This window comes from Bidens hawaiensis, unplaced genomic scaffold, assembly GCF_021521415.1.
Source record: "Bidens hawaiensis isolate Kalapana, Puna unplaced genomic scaffold, B.hawaiensis_p1.1 tig00004412_1, whole genome shotgun sequence".
Classification (NCBI taxonomy): domain Eukaryota; kingdom Viridiplantae; phylum Streptophyta; class Magnoliopsida; order Asterales; family Asteraceae; genus Bidens; species Bidens hawaiensis.
Genome location: NW_027491265.1, coordinates 233,589 through 258,516, shown reverse-complemented (window position 1 = coordinate 258,516; position 24,928 = coordinate 233,589). Strand labels below are relative to the sequence as shown.

The 24,928-nt window shown below is 37.3% G+C and overlaps 2 protein-coding genes across 2 annotated transcripts; one reads left to right on the top strand and one right to left on the bottom strand.

The window, feature by feature from the left end:
- Positions 1-1,398: 1,398 nt before the first annotated feature.
- Positions 1,399-4,118, top strand: LOC143626461 (zinc finger CCCH domain-containing protein 17-like). The gene is made up of 3 exons (XM_077096548.1): positions 1,399-1,656; positions 2,247-2,357; positions 2,476-4,118. The coding sequence occupies exons 1-3, from the start codon at positions 1,498-1,500 to the stop codon at positions 3,964-3,966; spliced, it is 1,761 nt and encodes a 586-aa protein (XP_076952663.1). The 5' UTR covers positions 1,399-1,497; the 3' UTR covers positions 3,967-4,118.
- Positions 4,119-6,857: 2,739 nt separating this feature from the next.
- Positions 6,858-23,949, bottom strand: LOC143626518 (uncharacterized). Its single transcript, XM_077096587.1, has 13 exons — positions 23,824-23,949; positions 16,882-17,409; positions 15,602-16,786; positions 15,193-15,520; positions 14,606-14,861; positions 13,637-13,853; positions 13,188-13,540; positions 12,604-13,107; positions 11,345-12,521; positions 10,884-11,237; positions 10,542-10,779; positions 7,706-10,176; positions 6,858-7,349 (listed from the first exon to the last, which is right to left on the bottom strand). The coding sequence occupies exons 1-13, from the start codon at positions 23,947-23,949 to the stop codon at positions 6,858-6,860; spliced, it is 8,229 nt and encodes a 2,742-aa protein (XP_076952702.1).
- Positions 23,950-24,928: the final 979 nt, after the last annotated feature.

Sequence of the window (24,928 nt, the reverse complement as noted above, 5' to 3'; positions counted from 1 at the left end):
CTCATATGTTTTAATACAATAACTCTCAAATTCCATTAAATTATAAAAAAAATATCTCTCAAGTTTTTAATATGGTAGCATGCGTTCGATAATACTTTTGCATTGCTAGATAATGTTTCTTGACTCGCAGCAACTAATTAATTTTAAATATAAAAAATACGACGCGCCTTATTAATACATATATCAAATAATTTTTTTAACTCAACATGTTATACATATTATTTTAAATTTCTTCTGTTGTAAGAAGCTAGATAGTAATTACATCGAAACAGAAGGTAAACGGGTAAACAGCTGCGCCACAAATAATTATTACGTCCAAAACATACTCTACAAATTGTATTTAAAAAAATACATAACAAATTTTATTTAAAAAATTACATAATCATTTGCCTCCTATTACGATTCAAACTAATTTCACATATATATTAAATTAAATAAATGGGAAAATTCCCAAATAAGCATTTATAAAATCAAATTTCTAGTTTTATGCATCATTTGTAAAAAAATTCAGAAATAGATATTATAAACTAGTCGTGACGAGTAGTTTGTAGAAATCAGTTAGAACTTGCCACACGTCATTAAACTACCGTAACGAGCACGTTCACTAATCATTTACTCGTCACGACTAAATAAGTTTCATACCTCGTAATCAACATCCACGAGTAATTCATAAGTCCTTTAGTCGCGAATAATAGATTATAAGGTTAAACTAGTCGCGACAAGTTAATTACTAATAAACTACTCGTGTACGGAATGTAAAACAGGTAAATTAGTCGTCGCGACTAAAGGACTTATAAATTACTCGTGGGCGTTGATTACGAGACATGAAACTTATTTAGTCGTAACGAGTAAATGATTAGTGAACGTGCTCGTTACGGTTATTTTAAGGACACACGACAAGTTTTAATTGGTTATTTTCCCTAAATCAAAAGCAAAATATGTCTTCAACGATGGATCTAAGTAGGGATGAGATTGGGATGGTACCGGTACCGATCCCAAAATTCGGAAATTGTTGGTACCGGTACCGAAATGCTCGGTTCGGTACCGGTATTTCGTGAAAAATTCGAGAAATATCGGTACCGTACCGATACCGAAAACTCAAACCTTGGTACCGACGGTACCGAATCGGTACCGGTACCAATCGATACCCGTACCAAAAACGCTCATCCCTAGATCTAAATCTAACTTAGGAACCTAACCACCTAAAACAACCCATGAGTCCATGGCCCACCACTATGTCTCAAACATGGCCAACACCTTGGGTCAGTCAGGGTCCGGGTCTCAATACACTCTCTCGGACTCTGCTATACAAATATAACAAACCCATTCACAAACTGAACGTTATTATTATTATTATTATTATTATTCCCCTGCTTCATATTCTGTAATAGCAATCCCCAAATCCTCAACAAGCCGCCTCTAACAAACCCTAACCCTAGATCCAACATTCATTCAATACTCTGCAAATCTTGCAGGTTTCCTGTTCCAACCCCAACCATGGTTGGCGGTGTCACCAATCAACCACCGCACGGTTCTCAATTGGCCCCGCCGTCGTCCGCCGCCCCCGCTCCGGCGGTTCTGACGGAGGAAGAAGAGTTTTTGAAACGGAATACAGATTGTGTTTATTTTCTTGCGTCGCCGTTAACATGTAAAAAGGTAATCTTTTTATTTAAATTTGTTGGGTTTTGTTGGTTTTTGGTATAATGTGTTAGATCTTTGATTAATTTAGGGTTTGATAATGTCATTGTGTTTTTGATTGAATTGGGTCAATGTTGTTAAATTGGTTGTTAATTTGATGTTAAATGTGGAGGTTTTGATTTGGGGCTAATTTTGATATGCAAAAGGACAATTTGAATTAGGGTTTCACACGGTTTGCGGGTTTGTGTTCGGTTTTGCGAGACTTTATGGTTTATACTTTTGGTTATTAACTTATTATGATTGCTTTTAGAGTATAATTAAATGATTATGACATATGCAGATTAAAGCTTCAAACCGGTATGATCGACACGTGGACAGTTATGGCTAATTTGATATTGATATAATAATTTTGTGTTGTCGTCGCGTGAACTTGAATATAGGGTTTTATTGAATTTACTATTAACATGCATACGGTTGGTTGAATTAGGAAGTAGCACATGCTTGATTGTCGATCGTAACGTTACTAGCATATTCTTATGGATATCAACATTTAGCATATTGTTCTATAAACTGAATAAACTTTAACCTTTTTTACCATCTGTTAACAGGGAAGTGAGTGCGAGTATCGTCATAGTGACATTGCGCGGGTCAACCCTCGGGATTGCTGGTACTGGGTCAATGGAAATTGCTTAAACCCAAAATGTGGTTTCCGTCATCCGGTAAGTCTTCTTAGCGGGCTCGTTATTTTTCTATCTTCTCTTCATTTAGACCTTTGAACTCCTTATTATAGAATATATTTATCAATTGGTTATTAACTTTTTATCTGGTTTTTTTTAGCCTCTTGATGGATTATTTGAAGCCGAAGTTCCCACTCCTGTGGGAGCCGCTGTACCTCAGGCTCCGGTAAAACAAGGTGTTGCATGCGTATTCTTTCAGAAAGGTTATTGTATGAAAGGACATTTTTGCCCTTTTTGGCACGGATTGCCGAACACAGTCAATAACATAGCTGTGCATCCTGCTACAAAGCCTTCTAAGGTGGCTTCTGTGGGCTTGGATAAACCCGTTCAAGACCAAAAGTTTACTCAACAGGAAAATGTTCAAAAGACCCCTGAGATTCCACCTCAGGGGAGACAAGTGCAACATCGAAACGGTGGTCCCGGTAGCGGTGTTGTCATGGATAAAAAGGTAGCACTGCTGCCTGAGGAGCCTCCTAGGTACAAACCAGCCAATGTTGTTGCGCCACCTGTCACGAATGATGTACCGCCCAACAGGTCTAACCATGTTTACGAGGCTAACCATGTTTCCGATAATGAGGGTGTAAATGGAAAAGATGTTGATGAATATTCACGAGAGCCTACACCTGGTTTTGATGTTCTTGTGGATAACGAGGTCGGAGATTCTGAATATTATCCGAATGAAGAACAGTTTGATATGGGTCGGTCCGTTGACTATAATGTTGACCATGATACGTATCATGATGAACGTGAGGTTGACCGCTATGCACGGGAAGACAATAGGGAAAATCCTAATTTGGGAAGGAATCGGTACCCTAGAGATGAAAGCGCGGATCGGTTTGACCGGTCAGACTTACGTCACCGTATATCACAAAGACGGGATAATAATGTTGGCGGTCTAAGGTCGGTTATCAGCCGTGAACATCCCCGTGACATCCACCACAACCGCCACCATGACCGCAATGGAACCCTTAGTAGCCGTCTAAGAGGCAGAATAAAGATTCCGGGAAGGTCAATGTCACCCGAGTATGATCACCGGTCAAGGGTAGAAAGGGAAATTGACATGAGAAGACATCAACGGTCAAGATACTCACCTTCAAGGCCGCCACATGTATCATCAAATCATAACAGGTTTAGAGACAGAATAAGGGGGAGATCAAATGATGATTTCAATAATAATGGAAGAGATTTCAGGGGTTATCGCGGTAATGATGGCGGTTTTAGGGGGCTAAAAAGTCAACTAACAGATGATGGTCAAAAATACCCACAAACAGAAAGTCAACTGTTTGAAGGGCCAAAGTCTCTTAGTGAGATTTTGAAGCGAAAACGAGGATCCGTCGTTTCTTCTGTGAATAACGAAGACGGGGACATGGTCAATGCTGACAATGGAAAGTCAAAGTCAACAGACGGTCAAGCTTCTTTGAATGATAAAGTGGGGTCCGTTGACGAAGATGCATTGTTGGATCAGGAGCTTGAAGCATATGACCAGAGGGATGGGGATTATGACTATGGGGATGATTATAATTTAGAAGGTGAAGAATACATGGAGGAAGAAGATGAGAATGGAACGAAAGAGAGTGAAGTGTACTCTTAGATTTAAAAGTTTTGGGCTTTGTTTTGAATGTTTGTTGGTGTTTTGATTTAATGCAAAACTTTCTGATTGTAGTTTTTGTAGAAGTAGTCAGATAATTCTAAAAGCTCTTTTTTATTTCAGAGATTTTTAGTTTGTATCTAGTTTTGCATGTTTTGGGCTAAAGTTTTAATATATTGATTTGAATATTGATTTGATTTGACTTTTGAATTTGAAAAAATTATAATTTTTGTACTTTTGAATATTACAAAAATTATGGAATGGGTTATTTACAAAAATAACTTTCACTTAGTATCCTTTATTTGTGTGTTTCGCTCAATTTTTGTCCTTTACACTAACGAATGTTATGTTTTTTTGTCAAGTCACCTCATGTGCATTGCACATGAGGGTATTTTAGTCTTTTCCCCTTTAAGGACTGTGCAATATACATAAAGATTAGAGTCTCCAATACAATTATTATCAAAATTAATTTTAATAGTATTACATAAAAACTAAATAAAACTATTAATCAGACCTGACGATAATCCCCTCATCGGCATGCCACCACTAAAACATCCGTCGAACTCACTTAAGTTCGGATATTCGATCGGATAGATTTTCGGATATTTTGGATTCGGTTTCGGTTCCGGATTTTTCTGAATACCCCTTGCACCTAAGGGCTAAAGCCAATATTGAGACCAGGCTTACATAGGCCAGAGTTAGTTGGACCCTAGCTGGGCCTTAAGGTCTATAGCAATTAGCAGGCGCCACTCGCCAGGAGGTTGATAATTATATAAAGAATTATGATAAACATATCTATTAATCTATGTTTACACTATATTAGATTATATCTATATCTATCATATGTAATAAAGCATTTAGTTGTCAATTTAAGATTTTTTTTTCTTTTTCAACTTATACAATCTTTTATATATTAACATGTTAGTTTTAATCGTTACGTTCATAGGTTATGAAACGGTTCAGTCTCAACCCTTGGTATTTTACTGCTGTTAAAGCTTTTAACCTAGGGTAATTTTGTAATAGGTACGGTAAACAGCTGGTGTGTCAAGTTGTTATACTAGATAAGATGAAATAGTAAGTTAGCATTCCTAGGAAGATAAGGTAGCAACTTGTGCAAGTTACAAGAGAGGTTTATGCGCTTTTCAAATAGTATGTTAGTATAAATAGGTATTTTAAGTGTCTTGTAAGATGTGGTGGTTTAATCCCTTTAATACAAAAACAGTTTTATGCCTTTGATTACCAACAATTGGTTTCAGAGCTCTGCAAGATCAAAGGGCTGTTCGAGAAGAGAAAAAAAAAAAGAGGGCGACAACCACCCAACCCAGAACTTGTGGCTGGTTTAGGGGTTGTTGAAGAAGCTATCAGCGATTGATCGTTTGTAACCAAGAACCTGTGACTGGTTCAGGGGCTGTTGAAGAGCGATTTGTTAGATTGTTTGTGAAGAAGACTGTTATCAGCAAACCTTGCTGTGGTCGATTGAGGCTGCTGAAATCAATTTGTGATAGATCAAACTGTGAAAGCTGCTGGAAAACTCGGAGGGGTTGTGAACAGCTTCCAGAAGGTGTGCGTGAGACAGTTTAGTCGTGTGAAAAGACTGAGTCACACTGGTTGTGTGGAACAACTACCGAAGGAGAATGCCTGAGTGATTCAGGTTATTGTTCAGCGAGTGATCAGAATCTGAGCGAGGTTGTAGTTGAGATAAAGTAAACGACAACCAACAATCTGCGTGGAGTGTATTTGTGACCAGTGGGTGATCAGGTAGTTTGGTGTGGAGATGGCAGAAGGTGATATGAAGATGGCAGAAGGTGCAGGTTCTATTGTACCAACTCGTGAGCCGAGCAATGTGAGTTTGCAATGCCCAAAACTGACCACAACAAACTATAATGCATGGTCAATTATGATGGAGATAATCTTGGCAGCGCACGGTTTGCGAGAGGCCATACATCCCGTGACGGTAGGTGCGATAGAAGAAAGAAGGAAGTTCATGGCAAAAGCCATGATATATCAGTCGATACCTGAAGATGTTCTTCAAGTATCAAGCACAAGGATCAGAATGATGTGTGGGAAGCACTACGGGTCAGATTTTTGGGAGCCGAGAGGGTTCAAAAGGCTCGCTTGCAAACACTTAGAAGTGAGTTGGAAGCAATGAAGATGACTGAGACAGAGACGATTGATGAGTTCGCGAGAAAGTTAAGCGGGGTGCAGTCAAAGTACAAAAGTCTCGGGTCTTCACTTGATGAAGAGGTAGTAGTGGGAAAGTTTCTGATAAAAATTTAATCTTTATATCTAATAAAAAAATCTATCATGCCAACCCTTTAGAGACGACATGGCTTCAAGTTATTTAATTAAATCTTTATTTTTAATCTGAAAAAAATATGTCGGGTCGATCTTTTGCGACGACATATTGTCTTGAAAAGCCTGAAGTTCTTTTATTTAAATCTTTATTTTTAATTAAAAAAACCTATCAGATCAACCTTTTAACGACGACAGAAGGCTGATCTATAGCGAAAATCCATGTTTTGACGACATATTCCCCCTTTAACATCAAGTTTAGTTGACCAGACCTTTTGCAATGACATGGTGTCGCTAAAGGCTTTCCGACAACATTAGATCATGTATGGTCGCTAAAGGATCGAAGTATCAGAGTAAGTTTGCTGTTGAGAGATCTTTTGTGAAGAGAAATGAGCCCATGGAAGACATCACATAGTAACATGGATCCTTCATCTGTCAAAACTTTAGTGAGAAAAGATTTATTTCAGTTAGTCTCCGCAAGCATAGTTTGATCATATTATTCATAAGCGTAGAGGTTTTATGGAAAGATACACACAACCTACATATTCCAAGACAAACATATGCATAATGATGTTACAATTAATGATCTTTCATGTACCATACTATTCACATAATTTCTTTTCACCTTTGTTCTTTCTGTTCCTCTTTCTTCCTTTCCCTTTCTTGTTTTCCGCATTCTGATTGTTACCACCATCGCCGCAATGATTTCCTAACACCACCGAATCATCAGCTGTTCCTCTGACATGGTTATTCTCCTCACTTGTTTGCCTGATCTCAGCTGTGCTACTGCTTTCTGGCATTTCAAGGTCGCTGCTAATAATTTCGCCCCTAATGGTAACATTTCTTGTAATGATGGAATGGCTCAAGAAATCATCTATCTTTTGCCTTTTACTTTGCAGCCTTTCCACAACCCCTTGCACGGTCTTCATAAAAAGCGAATGCTCCCTAATTTTCTGAATAGAATAGACCAGGGAAGAAGATAGCAGCTTCAGATCAGCATTTGCTTCATGTATAACTGTTGCATCTTTTCCAACATATAACTCTTTATCCGCAAGGACAGTAGCTAACGTGCCTATAATTGCATCCAATTCAATCTGACAAAAAGAAAAAAACTAAGGCATGCATCAAGCTTACAACAATGACAATAAAACTAACAGAATCATTCATTGTTGGAATAATCTTGACTTATGGTTTTTATTAGCTTTATTGTTTGGTTTTATTTATTGTTACTTTAAGTTTGTTTATTTAATAATAGAATAATGGTAGAAAGTCATAGGTTAGGTTTGACCGAATTTGGTGGGATGTGAACGTTAAAGTGGAGAAAGTGGGTCTAGTTTGTTTGTTTAGTCTATGTTGACTCCAACTTTTAAGGGGACACACAAACTCATAATTGCATATTTAGTTTTGGGGCCTGAAACCTACATTCATTACAACAAATTATATATATTACCTTTATCATAGAGGTATTAAGTGCCACTCCCTTCGTCCCTTTAAAGGCTTCAGATATATCTTCAAGAGCTCGCCAATTCATCAGTAGTTCCACAGGTATCACATTCAGATTATCATCCACTAATGGGTTTGACGACGCTGCCTGAAGAATCATCCCACAGTCATCGTTGCTTGATGGTTTCTGGTCACAAAGTGGAGTTTTTCTTGGGAACAATATATTCAATATCTTCTTTTTAGATTTCTTTGGGTCCACAAATATAGCACAAGGAGCATGGATTTCTGTACTTGCACTTCCCAAGCACACAATCACGAGAGGATCTTCTATGCTTGCAAATGCTTGAGCAACCACATCTGGATTCAAGTTTAAGTTATGACCCTTTCTTCTCCTTAAAAGATAATACACAAACTTCTTTGGAAGCAAATAAGCAATATTATTTACTCCAGACAGCAAATAAAGTAACATTTGAGAGTAATCTGATTCTTGCAGACAAATTAATGACAATGTCATAACCAGCTTCAATGATAACAGTGGACTGTAATGAGAGAAATTAATATTCGAACTCTCAATCCACGAGATATTACAGGTCTTATCATAGAGAATTTGTTGAATCACTCCCACAATAAAGTGTATTGCATGATTTGGAATTGTCTTTTCGGGTACCAAATAAGTTGAAGCGGAGTAAATATGCTTAAACCATTCGACAAAAGAAGATTTTGTAGTGAAAAAGATTCTTGACGAGAAAGATGTCATGAAAAGAAGACTTTCCAAGAGATACACAAAACTATGAGGTGAAATGCAGCCGGTGCGTCCCCAATTGGCTTTGAAAGTATCTTCTAAAGCATTCTGCAATGCTTGAGAAACACAACCATCTTTAAAGTCACCATTCATAAATACCTCAAAAAACAACTTCCATGCCGGATTCCATTGAATCCGTCTAGTTATATGCTCATGAAGTGCTACGGGTTTTCTAGAACCCAGGCATATCATCATCACCCTCCCGATTGTCCATTGAGTGATGTCGTCATTGATGTTAAGATCTTGATGAATAATCTCCTCAAGCAAGTTGAAAGATAGATCAGTCTCCCTTAAAGAAACCATATTATTAGACACTGATCTTCGCCAGTCTAATGAAAACACAAGATCAAAATAAGTTGGATACATTCCTAGGAATCTTTTCAGCTTCTTCATATCTTTGGGGTTAACATATTGGCAACCCAAAAGAAACTTAGAAACCTCAAAAATGTGAAGGAGAGGTGTGCTTTGATGAAATGCAGAACCGCTAGACTTCGATTTCTGGAGAGCTTCAAGAGTTTCAAGCACCTTTATACCCACAGAAACTAATTCAGACTGCCAATAAGACCTCATAGAAAACACCAAATCCCTGATTCTCATAGTTAGAAGCTTCCCATCCCTGTGAAGACCCTTTTGACCAGCACTTCTTATCCAATCAGCATGCTCGTTCACCAACATGTAAACGGTATTGCCTTTTACACACTGCTTCCTCACCCCAAAAAAATTTAAAATAAAATCAACACGAGCCTCATGTTCATTCGGTTCTTTTTGGAAGCTTTCAAGAATCACAAAAATGTCCAAGACATTTTCCTTCCATGCATTCCAGTAAAAAACTAGAGTTCGAACAGAAACTTGGTTCCGAGAAGTCTTGTCTATCTCGTCCTCCCAGACATACTTTGAAGAATGCAAAAGAATATGAGAATCCAAGATTTTTCTAACCAAAAAGATTTCTCCCCTTAAACTCTTGTTTATCTGGGAAGCATGCAAATGCTTTTTCATCTTGACCAAGCTAGTGCACTTCTCAGAGACTGCTTTTAGCTCACTACAAACAAAATCGAAAAAACTGTCTGAATTTGATTTTGCTAAAGATTTTGCTTTCTCGCAGAGTTCTTCTTTCTGAGCAAACTGCTTCAATGGCCAACCTTTGTTTCCATCTCCCCATAACAAGCTAAAAAAGATGTACCAGAGTAAGAGATCTGCTGCCTCCTTAAAACGCCTAGCCTTTTCCAAAAGATCAATCTCTTTTAGAACGTCACCACATGACCTAGCCAGCTCAGCAGCGTCAAGAAAATGACCTGCTTCTTCTTCCATAACCAAAAGGTGATCAAGGCATCCTAATGACCTCAAGAACACACGTTTGGATTCCATAGAATAGAAAGCCTGAACAAATTTCATCATGGAGTTGAGATCCTTACGCTCATGGTAATCGAGAGCACAACTTTCCAAGAATTCATGTTCTATCTGTTCCATTTCTTCCGTGCGAACATTGGCGTTCTCTTTCCACTGTTCTATATACTGCAACCCTTTATCAAATAGTTTCCCTTTTTTGCAAACCGACAAACACTTGGAAAGCTCATCTCCGTTTGCATAGGTTTCGGCTGCATCACTATAGCACCCTGCCAGAGTGAAACATTCTGCTGCTGCATCTATCTTTCCACACTTATACAGATAGATTTTCCCTGCACAAATACAAGAGATCAACTTCTGTGGCATACATCGTTCAGTCCATTTTATAGTATTTTCTATAGCTGATTAATATGTTAACTACGATTACAAAAAACAAAACTATCACTACAATAATCTTTGAATAATAATAATTACTTAATCATTCAAAAAGACTCTTTCTGACCTTTAACCAGTTTGACCTGTTTAATTTTTTGCTTGACCCGTTTGATAAAGTCATAAAACACAAAAAAAAAAAAAGAAAAGAAACATTTATAAGTAAATACGTTGAAATTAAGATCTCTAGTCTTCCAATTGTTGATAATTAGTGCAATCACTTAATTTCTGTAAAGACAAACATGTTTAAACTAAGAGATGTTACCGGCTGTTTCATACTCCCCCAAATCACAATAACAAGATGCAGCAGACTCAAGTTTCTCAATAGATTCAAACATTTCTGCTGCTTCTCTAATGTAACCTAAAAAAGCTTCAAGATTAGTTCCCCGCACGTGATCACCAGATGCTCTTAGATCAGAAGCTTTTGCTAAAGTCGCCCATGTTGTGTCCCCAGCTCTTTCGAAACACATTGTTGCCATCACGAAATTACTCTCATAAAAAAGCTGAAAACCATATGTATCATGAAAGCATGTCAAATAAGGTAATAAAATAACAACTTATAAGACAACTATATTATAGCACACATAGATATATAAATATATATAACCATTTTGCCCCGCTCCCACCATTCTTGAGGGCTGCTTGCAACTCGCATTCTACGTGCCACTGAATCGTCAAGCTTTTTTATCTGAACGAGCCCCCTTCTTTTCCAGTAGTCAAACATTGGCTTGGAAAGTTCCTCCTTATTCTCACATATCCATAGCCTTTGTCTAGTCCTAGTGATGGCCACATATAGTTGTTTCAATTCTGAACATAAAGCACTATGTCTTGACTCACTAAATGTAGGGAATGGCTGAGAAAGTTTCTCATCGAGCCAATCACGATCCTTCATGTATCCGTATATAACTCTCCACTGGTCTTTTAAAGGGGAAGTCCCGAAAAAGTTGTAGAGTAATACATCCTAAGAATCATCAAAATGAAACATAAAAAATGCAAAAAATTAATATAAAACAAAATAAAGCGGAAAAAAAGAAGATTTTTTCATGACAAGAAGAAAAAGAAACTGACCTGAAACTCTAGACCTTTACACTCCACTAAAGTGAGAACAAGGGCATGTTTTCCGAAATAATTACAAATCTCAGTTTTTGCAATATCATCACGGACAAGAATCACCTGTTCAGCACCAAAACCAACAAATTCTCTGCCACTTCCACTACTACCAATGATTGTCGCAATAGCATTTTCATCAATAACGGCCTCGAGCAAAACAGGAGCTTCCCCAGAAATAAGACTAATCTCAGGCTCCAAAATATCAATTGAGTGACCAAAGTAGCAGTACATAATGTCAATGACACTCTGAGCTAAATTAAGAACGCCCGCGTGAGTTCTGAAATTCTGTTTTAATTGAAAAATCTCATATACAAGATCATTATTTTTTTTTCCAGATGTTCTGTTGTTTAAAAATTCTCTATAGAACAGTGATCGAATATCTTGAAACCTAAAACTAATGCCTCTTGCAATTGTTTGAGCAGTATCACCAGAAAAAATAAAACCCTCGTCAACATTTTGGCAAATATATTTAAAAAGAGAAATCTGCCTCATGCTAAGATCTTGAACTTCATCAATATAAATGAAATCCATTTGGTCACCTTCATAATTTGCACTTTTTAGCCGATGATGAAGGTCATTTACTAAATCGCCCAAATCGAACTCCTCACGTTCAATTTTCATATTTTCATAGGCTTGAAAGAGGGAGTAAACGTTCTCTCTTTTACGTGTCGTTAAAGTGGAAGAACAACTTTTGGCTAATAAAGAGTAAGCCTCAAAGCTGAGCTTACCATCACTGCATTCCCCTGCTTGCATGCTCCCTTTTATATGAGAAATTATTTCGGTGAATACTAGGAAAGGATCAAGTTTCTTTTTATGATTTGAATTAAGGTGAGGCCAGTAAAGTGTACAAAACCTATCAAATGTAACCTCCTTTGTTCTTATGAAATTCTGCAATGCAACGGATCTTGAACCTATATGGTTACTTTGAGAACCTTCTTTTGCCTCAAGAAATCTTTCAAAATAAGAACTCCCCAATGTGCCATCCAACATCATTAGAAACTTATGAAATGTTATAACAAGAGGATACATTTTCACTGGAATGCCAACAAATGTGTTGGGGAAATCACTGAATTCCGATGTACAATCTGCATCCTCAGGATTGATCTCTGAGGACGAATTTCCGTGACATGAAATACTGTCAAAAATATCAATCATTGAATTCAGAAAATGTAATTAATGCAAGGCAAATAATAAGAAATATAGAGGTATATATGCACCTTGTAAGGTGGGAAACATGTTGCTTCACAGCATAACACAATTTTGGGCTAGCCGTCACATAAAGCTGGCGGAGAACACTAGGTTTGCCACTTTCAAGATTATCAACAACTTTAGCATCCTTGATTTGGTTGCTTTTAGCTTTATTAATCCATTTGGAACCAACATGGAATTTTTGTTCATTTTGGACCAATTTCATTGTTAAAGCTGTTGTTTTCCCGGTTCCTGATCGCCCAATTATGAAGGAACTCTTGCTACGTAGAATTATATCCATCTGTTCATCGGTGACTTGCATTGGTAGGTCAAGCTCTTTACCAGAAAGCAAATGGCTCACCACCATTGGTGACAATGAGTAGAACTTCATAAGTAGTAAGCTTTCGCTCACTTTTGAGTTTTCAACATAATTTCTACCATCATCAGGATTTAGGCTCCCTTCATGGTTTCTTAAATTACGAAATTTGATAAATTCTTGGGACGCTGGCCAACTCCTAGGAACTTCTAGACCCCTAAACAATTAAAAGGAAATGAAAACAAGCTTGCATGACTATTTGAAGAATTAGATTAAGTAGACAGCAAATGAACATACCCTTTCAAACATTTTGATGTGCATTGATTTGTATAATCATCTGTGTAGGCCGACAATATACCCTCAATTCGTATTGTGAGCTCGGATATCTCATCCCAGGGTAATATGTCCCAGACCTTTAAAACCTGTATGTGTTTGACTTCCTTTATGATGTCAACTGAACAAATAACATACAGACCTTCAACCTTATATTTTTTCAGAATTTGTGAAGAACTTTCGCGACAAACGTCTACACTTCTATTCTTGGGGCGCCAACCAACAGAAAGTTTCAGTAAAAAATCTAAAATCCGTTTCTTCAAGCCAGAAGATGTCAGTTTTCCAATAGATCTTCTGAAATCATCACTAAAGAGAACCTGGTGGCATAAAAGTGCAACAAACAAGATGAACAAAAGCACAATATTATATGATGAGATAACTTGGTATAAAAACCAACCATTTAGATACAGTACCTTCCAGTTTTCATGTTTAAAATGAACACTATTTCCTTTAGCCAGATCATCAAGTTGGTCTAGCTCTCTCTTTGCATCTATGATTGTCATCTTCAAGCATTTATCAGCATCAGCACCGAACAAACAACGGCGATTCCTTGCATCACAGACTAATTCTTTCCATACACTTTCACTATTGTTGAGGGTTCTTTCATTTCCCAATATCCAGAGACAATGCCTAGAAAAAAAAAGGAAGATAGTACATAAACAGACCCAACAATACTTTATAAGCCTAAAGGCTTAAGGTGCCAATATGGGTGGGTAAGGCAGGGTCCAGTAGCAGTTCAAATTAAACAAATTCAGTTTGTAAAGGCTCTAATTCAAACCAGGTCATGTTGACCTGCACACTCTTATTCCATTTTTATATAAGCTTAGAGCATCCACATTCCATTCTCTATCCTCATATCCACTCTAAATATAAGATTGAGAGTATATGTTTATTTCTCCTCTTCATCCCAATCTCTATCTCCATTCCCATCTCCAAAATTCAAAGATTGAGGAATAGTGATTATCTATATATAGAGACTCCACTATTCACATCTCTAAAATTTAAAGGTGCATTTTGGTTTGTGTCACAAGCATTATGGTTTGCACCTTTAGAATGGAAGAAAGAAAAAGAAACAATAAAAAATGAATATAGAGATAGAGATGGAGAATGGGATGTGAATGCACCTAGAATGATGGATTTTAGTTAAATTATAGAGATAGGCAATGGGTTGTGAATGTGTTAATATTTTACTTTGACTACAAAACTACATTATTATTCAAAATCTTTATATAAAATGCTATAGAACGTAAGCATTAAAAATGAACTTTGGACAACTTTCACGCCGTTCCCCTTTTAGCTAAAGTTTTTATTGACACGTCCCAGAAACACAAGAAAAATGTATCTATAAAATCGGTTGCTAAGAAAATGACATGATATCGTACCGTGCTCTAGTCAAGGCTACATTAGCCCTTTGAGGACTAGATAGAAATCCAACAGACCCATGACTGTTTGATCTTACTGTTGATAAGATGATAATATCTTCTTCTCCACCTTGAAACCCATCAATGGTATTCACCGTTACTAAAAATTCATCATGTTTCTCGTATTGACGAGCAAGTTTTTCTTGAATGGAAACAACTTGGGCAACATAAGGAGATATAACACCTATAGTAAGTCTCTTCCTCGACTTACGCCATGCTACAAAAGTAAACAAAAAAGGCACTTAAACTTAAGTGAATATTCACCGTGTGATGCAAATGTTAGCATTTCAGTTAAATAGAACCAAGGTATGCTAAACGTAAAACCATAAAAGAAAGACAGAATACATATATATAGATGTAACATTATCTTCTTTCTTTAACAAAAATAGTAGGCAAAGCCATATCCAGCTGATTCTTTTGTATGGTCTTTATTCTTCTCTAAATCCCACAACAAAAGTAGGAAAAGATACGATTGCAGACAAGACAGACAAATCTAAGTTACAAAGAAAAAGTAGGTGCAAGTGATAGAGTATAACCAATATGCTTACCTTCAAAGAGATTTTTTACAATCTTAATCACTATAGCTACCTCAACCATATTTCTTAGGCTTCGTTCATCCTCGTCATTTTCTTCTCTTCCACCCACAACATTTATAAATGAATACGAACCAAACATGGGCCCTGAAAGATATTGCTTTCTATAACTTTTACACGTCACGGTTTCTGCATTGAGAATCCGATTTTGATAAAACTTCCAATTTGGGAAAAAACTAATGGACGGGTGCATCCTGTACTGCACATCAAGTAGATGCTTAGAGTGCCCCAAAGAACTCAGTCTCTCAAATAGGCTTCTTCCAAAGCCAGATTTAATACACACCTGTCCACAAACAATGACACTATATAAATAAGGCTTACGCGTATACATAAAACAATAAAAAATATGTATAGATCGACTTACATTGCTGGAAACCAATGCAGGTAATTGGCACTCATCTCCAATGAGTATAGCATGCTTTATCCCAGGAAGCTGAAGAGGAATAGTGGATTCAGCCTCTTTCAACTGGGCAGCTTCATCAATAACCAAGACATCCAAAGGCTTCATTTTATCATTATACAACTTGTATGAAGTAGAAGTTGTGCAAAATAATAGGGAAGCATTTTGATAACAGACGTTCTCTATCGCAAATCTTTTCAAAACACTTGGAAGACCGAGTCCTTCAAGAGATGTTTGCAAAGTTCTAAGAACAGAGAGAGACTTTGCTCTAAACAAATGGATTGACGACATATCTCCCAACTTATCAAAATCATTTTGCAATGGCTTCGAAGTGAAAATCTGCTCAAGCTCTTCAGAAACCAATTTCTCTTCATACAACAGTAATTCAAAGAAACTTAAATCATCCAAAAGAGAGACCATATTTTGAAAAATATGTTCGCCCATGAAACTTTTTGAAATGTGGGTCAAGAATGTTATGATGCACCTCCTGAGTGACCGTACACACGTACTGAATTGATCACGCACAAACTCAATGAACGATTTTACTTCCAACTTAGCAGTTTTAGTTTCATTTTTATTTACAGCTGCAAGTTGTTCTTCTTTGAACAATCTGTCCACAAAATCATGATATTGGGAAACACAATTGTCAAGTAAATCAACCATAGATCTTATGCAATGCTTCCAACCAGTTAAAGGTCCAAAGAATTCAGTAAGCTTCTTAACTCGATTTTCCAAATAGATTTCTTCAATCTCGGTACCAACTTTCAACCGTTGTTTGTTCCCAAACAGAAGTACATCTCCAAGACAATAAAAGAAATCACCACGTACAGTTGTAGTTTTGAATGACTCCTTTACCAGATTTAGTACGCGTGAAGCTACTTGCACAATAGCAACATTCGTTGGGGTACACGTGAGTGTCCTACGATTCATTTGCAATAGAATAAATAACAACACACTTACGGTCTTCGTTTTCCCTGTTCCAGGAGGTCCCCATATCTGTTCCACAAAAGAACAATGGCTACATTCCATTTTACAAAGGGTCGCCCTAACTGCCCTTGCTTGGGATTCATTCAGCTGACCCAAAAGATGTGGATCAAGTAGCTGAGAAAATTGGCTATTAAAAGAGCAGATATTGCAGCATTCCTTAACCTGTAGCAAACATCTTCACAGTTAACAATGCTATTACCAGATGAAAAAAAAATCCATTTAACCAATTAATAGAGTTACTTGAACCAAAGCCTTACCATAGAATCAGAGTAAAGAACCTCTTTGATGATATTCGCATTTCGATGCTTGTGCAATGAACTCCAGATTCTTTTGTTGGTTGTAATATTCATCAAGAAAATAACAAACATCCCATCTTGGAATTCTATTTGTTTTGAAGCTTTAACTTTAAAAGAAGTTGATGTACTATCAATATCATCCTCCCTGATGTTATTAACCAATGAAAAAGCGAATGTTCTTCCCATACGCTGCAAATCAGAAACGGATTCCAGTTTTTTATCTACTAGAATGAGAAGATCACCAGGTAATGTTCGGTAAGGCTCTGTGCCACGGTCACTAAATCTGTTCCTCCAGTTACCAACAGTAACCTTATACATCTTTTTTCCATCATCTTTGGTCACATTTAAAGAAGTAATTTCAGCATATGGAGCTCTATACATTATCTTCAAAGAAGAAGCCAATTCAGCACGTGTTTCCTCTAGCAAAGGATGAACAAAAGAACCAACATAGTGTTCTTCGGATTGAAAAGTGAGTGGTATATTCTCCACCTACAAATAGTACATCAAATTATTAGAATGAATGTTATGAAGATATAATATGATCTAAAAAACAATTTTGAATTTAAACTTGGTTGTTAGGACAAAATTATGCTTTATATTTTTGAAAACATTAATCAACAATATCATATCAGTGTCACCAATCAAGGAAACAAACAAAACAGTAATAAACATTATGTGAAATAAGTGTTAGAAAATTGGTTGCAAACTTGATATATATTTCTTTGCCTTTGGACACAAATAACTTATTTTTGTAAATGACAAATCTAGTGAGAGAACATTGAGAAATAGTTAAATGGCCAATGAGGAATTTTAAACTTGGCCGATTCAATAATAGCATTAATGTTTTTGAAGAGGCAATACATTCTATAAGAACCAAGAATCTCTCTAATTCACGACCGATGTGGGATTTGCCTACGGTGTTGGATATGATCGGTTAATCTTCTCGGTATTGTTACAATCACCATCCCCCCCTATCTTAGGAACTCATCATCCTCGATTAGGGCTTTTCCCACCATCCTAAACGGATCAAGAGTGACTCTGATACCATTTGTAATATCCAGCCCTGCGTACCTCCAATATTGTTGCCCCGATGCATGGCCAATCAAGGAACTCACGTTATGTTTTTGGATGCCCCGGTGGGGACTTCCTAGGAGGTCACCCATCCCAGTACTACTTCCATCTTAGCACACTTAATAAGACATTCTTTATGAACCAAGAATCTCTCCTATCCACAACCGATGTGGGATTTGCCTAGGGTGTTATAATTTGTCGGTTAATCTTCTGGATAGGTACCGTTGCGCTTTAAACCACAACTGGTTATGTCTTTATAGTGAAAGGTAAAAAAATTAGTTGCATGTCTAGACGTTAGAAAAGTGTTGCTCTTTCAACCGACAAAGCAGACTACATTGTAGTTGCTAAAGCCAATGATAAGCTTATTTGGTTAAAGTATTTTTTTGTAAAATCATATGTTTTTACGATTACAGTGAGAATACATACAACAATATATATTACACCAAAAGACACCAAAGAGAATAAAGTTACATGGTTACAAACAAGTGATAAAGAAAGACTTTAATTTATCTAGAATCCCCTTCAAGCTGAGCGGTGGCGGTCCGATGTGAAGTAAATGACGAAAGTGTTGAAACTGAGTAGTAAGAAGACTCTTAGTGAATATATCTACCACCTCAAGTTTGGTCGGAACAAACTTAGTATATAACTTTCCAAAAGTCACAAACTCGCATATAAAATGGTAATCAAGATCAATGTGTTTTGCCCTTTTATCTGAGACCAGGTTTTGCGAAAGAACCAAACCACTCAATTGTCACAAAGGATAGTTGGACGATCAGGTGGTAAAGCATGAAGTTCAATGTAACAAGTGTGCTAGCCAGACTATCTCTGCAGCCATATTTGCCATAGCACGATATTCAGATTCACAGCTGAGAGAGCAATGGCGGGTTTTTTATTTGCATTTCATGAGATTAGATTACCTCCCAAGAAAATAAAGTAACCATAAGTTGAGTGACAAGTCTCTACGCATCTGCATCTAGGCTGGTCAGCATCGGAGTAGCAAAGAAGGGAAGTGTGCGAAGGCCGGGTATAACATAAGCCAAATGCTAAGGTTCCATTAAGGTAGCAGAGAATCCATTTAACATCCTGATAGTGAGCAATGGTAGGCACATGTAAAAACCGACTGACTTGATTGACGACACATGATATGTCTGGACGGGTGATGGTCAAGTATTATAGGGCACCCACAATGGAATGATATTGAGTTGCATCTGGAAATAGATCACTGGTAGAGACAAAAGAAACATAAGTGCTAAGAGGTGTTGGAGCCGGTTTGGCATCCAACATCTTGGCACGAGTGAGAATGTCATTAGTATATTTTGATTGATTTACAAATAGTCCATTGGTGGTATAGGTAACTTGAAGCCCAAGAAAGTAGTTGAGTTTCCCCAAATCCTTAATAGCAAATTCTTTGTGTTAGGCAAGTGATGTGTGAGGGAAATGATGCACTTTTAACTGTTTAATACCTAGTGTTTTAGTTGTTTATATATATCGAACACGAGTACTTTGACGGATTTATGATTGTAGGTGCTTGGAGCTTAAAGGAACTAATTTGGAACATTTAGGAAGGATTGGAAATGAAAGTAATGGAATATGATATGACCATGAGTTGAAATACGAAGACGTGGCCGCAAACTAGGAGGAAAATAGAGTAGGAATGAAGATTTTATGAAGAAAACAATAGCTTACTGCGGAGTAGCTTACGGTGGCCTCACCATAGCTTACGGCGGACTAGTAGGCTACGAGCTTGAGACTCTGCCTTACATCTCTGTTTCTTCACACCCATCGTAGCTTATGGCATGACCATAGCTTACGGCGGGTTAAACCCATAGTCGATTATCCTTTATACCCTAGCCACCAAGGATGATTTTTTGGTCCATTCTCCACCATCTTAACACCATTTAATCACAAGAACCATCCATACTTTAATCAATATTTTTAAGATGCATATGCAAGGCTAAAGCTCTCGTAACCATCTCCGGGTGTAGAGTAGTGCTTGTAGCTAGACTTTTGATATTTTAAACTTCTATATTGGATTTGAATTCAATTAATTATTCAGTTAGTTAATTCTTAATGTTTGTTTGTGCAATCAAACAGTTTTTCGTAATTGAATGCTTTGAAGTTTTATCAGTTACTTGATTTGTGGTCATCAACATTTAGGATTAGCTTCTTAGAGTTGTTGATCCATTTATCTTTAGCCATTAAGCCAATTGCATTTATCAACCTTAAAACTGGCAATCAATTAGGTTATTATTCATCCAAACCAATTGTTCGGATTAAGTTCTGAGATCAATAAGGTCAAATATTTAGTATTTTGATTATAGGTATAAACAAACGAGTTTTACAAATAGGTTTAATTAAATGGTCTAGTCTACTTCACAACCTGAAACCTGGAGATTGATTATTTTCTCATAATTGTTTACAACTAAAAGTAACAGTGTTTTCACTTAACAAATCTTTGAAACCGCTTGACATTGTCTGTCCACTTATCATAATTAGTTATTAAGTATTGAACTTGATTAGCACTTTTGATGTGTGGGTGAAAGAACGTTTTTTAAGTGTTTAATTTCGTGTGTTTTAATTGTTTTTATATATCGAACATGAATACTTTGAGTGGTTTATTGATCGTAGGTGCTTGGAGCTTATAAAAACTAATTTGGAGCACTTAGGATGGCAAGGAATTGAGTTATGGGCAAAAGGGAGTCAATCGGGGAGTTTGGAAGTGATTCGCGCGCACTAAAGTAAAACGGGCATATTCGGGGCTAGAAAATGAGTTACAGAACCCATAATATAAGAGTTTTGGGTTTCTTGACGAGACGAGTATGAAAATGGAATAAAAAATTCCGTAAGGCAGAAGCTTCCAGCCGTAAGCTACGGCCAAACCGTAGGCTACGGTGGCCAGGCCATAGCTTACGGCCTGGTCTGACGGGAAATCCTATTTTTCTTATTTTTCTTCCGTATTTAAGCCCAGAATTCCCTAAATTCGAATATCCTTCATACCCTAGCCACCAAGGATGTTTTTGGAGCAATTCTTTACCATCTTAACACCTTTCAATCACCAAGTCATCTATGGTTTCATCCTTCCAATCCATACAAAGTCAATCATGATGCAAAGGCAAGGCTAAATCATGTGTGACCGCTTCAGGTGTAGGGTTTGCATATGAACCGAGTATTTTATGATTGTTACAAATATTGGGATTTAGTTTTGATTAATATTTTGGTTGATTAAACCTCTATGTTTATTTGAATCGTTTAAACAGTTGTGTTTCTGAGATTTACATTTATCACCAATTATTTGGTTTGTGTTCATCAACAACTATGATTAAGTTCTTATCGTAATTGAACCGTTTGCCGTTAATCATTGATAGATGCTAGGTTTTGTTTTGAACTCAAATGAGTTATACGCCCGTATAAATTTATACGGCATATAAGTCCCAAGTATACCTATATATATATAGGTTGTTTGGCATTTGAGTTCTTTAACTTTTGTACATGCGCTTATATTTTCTATATATCTTGTTGTACACCACTGCCATCAAGTAATAAAAGAATATTAAAGAAATGTGATTGTGTTTTTCACCTATACTATGGATTCCGCACATAGTATTTGTAGAGTAGATATGATCATGGATGTTCTTTCTCATCTTCCTTCGGTCTAGCGTTCTTTTAGTAACAACAGTCACCCTAATTGCTTATGCCCTAATCTCAAGCCTATGAATATATAAGCCTTATGTAATTGTAATCATTCAACACCTTAATAATATTGGTAGATGTAGGTCAGACCGTCAGACGTAAAATCTTCTTTTCGTTTTTTGCTGAATTGTGTTTGTGTGTGTGTTTACTATAGTTGCACAATCAACCACTGGTCCCAACATTGTCGATTTGTTGCTGTTACCAATCAAATTGCAGCCAGTCAACATCAGTTAACTGTTGTGAGTCAACGTAAGTTAACAACCATCATTGTTTGTTTTTTTTTTCTACCCCTAACAGTCGTCGTATTACCTAACATTATATACCCTTAAAGGTTCTCCCTTCAAATTGGGAATTTTTTGGTGTATGTATATGATATTTGATATTTTGTGCGTGTAGTTTTGAATTTGGCATGTTTTGTGTTGGATTTTAGTTAGGCCTCAGCACAATTTGGTTTGGTTCGGTTCGGTTCAGTTATTAGGTGAAACCCAAATCAAACCGAAGTAATCGGTTATTTGAATATGCAAACCGTTCGGTTTTTGGTTTCCGGTTTTTCAGTTTCGGTTTTTCGGTTAATTTCGGTTTCGATTCGGTTATTTTCGTTTTTTTTTCAGTTATGTGTTGACATTACAAAAAAAAAATAATAAATAAATGAAAATGCATATGTTAAGCTTGTATAAGAACGTGTTGGAGTACCACAGTCCACATATATATTGAATTCAAAAAACAAAAATAGGCACGTGTTACATCGAACTATAAGAATACAAAGTTGCTAAATATAGTTTAAAAATTGAAAAGCATTAAAAGGTTTAGTCCTGACATTCATTCATCATCTTATTTATTTATCTTAAAGGTTTAGTCCATTCCTCATCATCTTGATAATCTTTATCATCATCAATCGGTTCGGTTCGTTTTTTTTCGATTTTTTAAAAATGGACAACCGAATCGAAACCGAAATTTCGTTTTTTCAAAAAGCAAAAAATTAACCGTCGGTTAATGCTTCGGTTCGATTTTTTCGGTTAATTCGATTTTCTACTCACCCCTAATTTTAGTAGCTTTTGAGATGGGTTTGAGCTCCACGTATAACTAACCGAGTTTTGTAAGTTGTACATAAGGCTTCTTAGTTGTACAAATAGTCATTTTTTATGTATATAAAGATAAGAGAAGTCTAAACTAAAGACACTATCTAAGCATCTCCAATGCTAAAACTCACACCCATCCACCTCAACATGCCACATCAAATTTCAAAACTTTCTCAAAAACCTTCATTTGTCCATAACAACGTGAAGCTCCACAACCCCATTAAAAATCTTAAAATTATATATAAGGTGAGGTTAATTTGAAAACTCACTTGAGTTGAAAAAACTCTTGAACTCAATGTAACAATAAAATTTTTTAACACAATGTAATATACGTTATTATCATCACATAAACAAAAAATTAACAGAAAAATAATAATTTACCTATGAGTTATACTGAGGGAGAGAGAGGGAGCCACTTAAATGTTTTCATAACCGGATAGAACAGCGAACCGGACGGACAACCGGTTCAACAAGTCGAACCGGTTGGACAAGGCCGAACAACTTTTCTCCCAACAACGACGATTAAGGCTGAAAAATAGAATTTAAAAAAAAAACTCATAATAAACCGGTCCAACCGGTCCGATATCCCGGTCGGACAGTGAACCGATTCACACCGACCGGTTTTCTGGGAGCCAAACGATCTCCATGGAGCCAGACCGGTCCAACTTACCGGCCCGATCCAGTGTCAACAACATCCGAGAGGGAGAGAAGCATGGCCCACCCGGCCACCCCTCCGCCCTCTCATTATATACAGCCCCAAACCAAGCTCACCGCTCACGGCCTTGAGCTCCATAACACAAGCAATTCTGGGCTGCCTGGCTAATTTTGGTAATAACAATATGGTATACATTCTCTTGTGTGATATATTTTGTACAAATAGTATTGTGTAATAAATATTTTTCCAAACGAATAAGAACAAAAACACTGACTAAAAGGACAAAATGGGTTTAGAATGTATATTTGGGGACACTCTGCACATAGTGTCAATAAAAATAGATATGTAATTTAAGAACCAAAGCACCAAAATGTGTATGACTATAGAAAAACATTTTTAAAATATTACCTGGTGTTTATAAAGATCATCATTCAGAATGTCATCAACAGACCATGACAAGATCTTCTTCTCAAATTCATCAGTTGGACGGTGAGAAGCTTCTTTTTCCTTCTCCAAATGATATCTTTTCATCATTGTAATGGAAGGTTGAATAAAATTATAATTGGGTTCTCTATTAATTTCTTGTTTCTTATTTGCTCGAGGAGAATGAGTTTTCTTACCCTGGAAGGAAGTGATGTGGGTACTTACTCTGTAATCTGTACCAAGTCAATTTCAAGTCTCCTCAACTTCATTCATTGCTGATTTATAAGGCTGAGGGGTGCGGAGCGCTAGTCAGGACGCGAGAGGGAGTTCGCTCGCGCCCCGGGGCGCGAGAGCCACACCACCGGGGCGCTAGAGGGGCGCGAGAGGGGCGCGAGAGCGGAAAACGAGGCTGGCGCCAGGAGGCTCGCGGGACAGGTTGAGCGTGAGGGGTGTCTTGGGATGCAAAATAGAGCCGTTGGGGTTTAAGCTGGGTGTCTTGGGAATGTTTCAGCATATATATATATATATATATATATATATATATATATATATATATATATATTCGTGCAGAAAAGCTTCAATTCAACCACCGAGTGTAGGTGACGCCGATGGTGGTGGAGGTTACGGTGGTGGTGAGGAGGAGGAGAGAGAGTGAAGGTGCCATGGTTTTGACCGGATTCCGGTGGAGGTTACGGTGGTGGTGAGGAGGAGGAGAGAGAGTGAAGGTGCCATGGTTTTGACCGGATTCCGGGTTGAGAAATTCCGGTTTTGACCGGATTCCGATTGAGTTTTTGAAGACCGGATTCGTTGAGGTTTTGACCGGATTCCGATTGAGTTTTTGAGAAATTCCGGATTCGTTGGGTAATACATTTATAAAAAAAAAAAAAAAAACCGCTCGCGCCCCCTCTCGCGCCCCTCCACACCATGCCCCGGGGCGCTATCACCACTACCAATACCCATCTTATCAAGTTTCTCTCTCTGCCACACGTCACAATATTATTGGATGGCGCCCCCACTCACGCCCCCTCTCGCGCCCCCCACACCCCTCAGCCTAAAGGGGAGTGCCACTTGTTTATTAAACAAAATATAC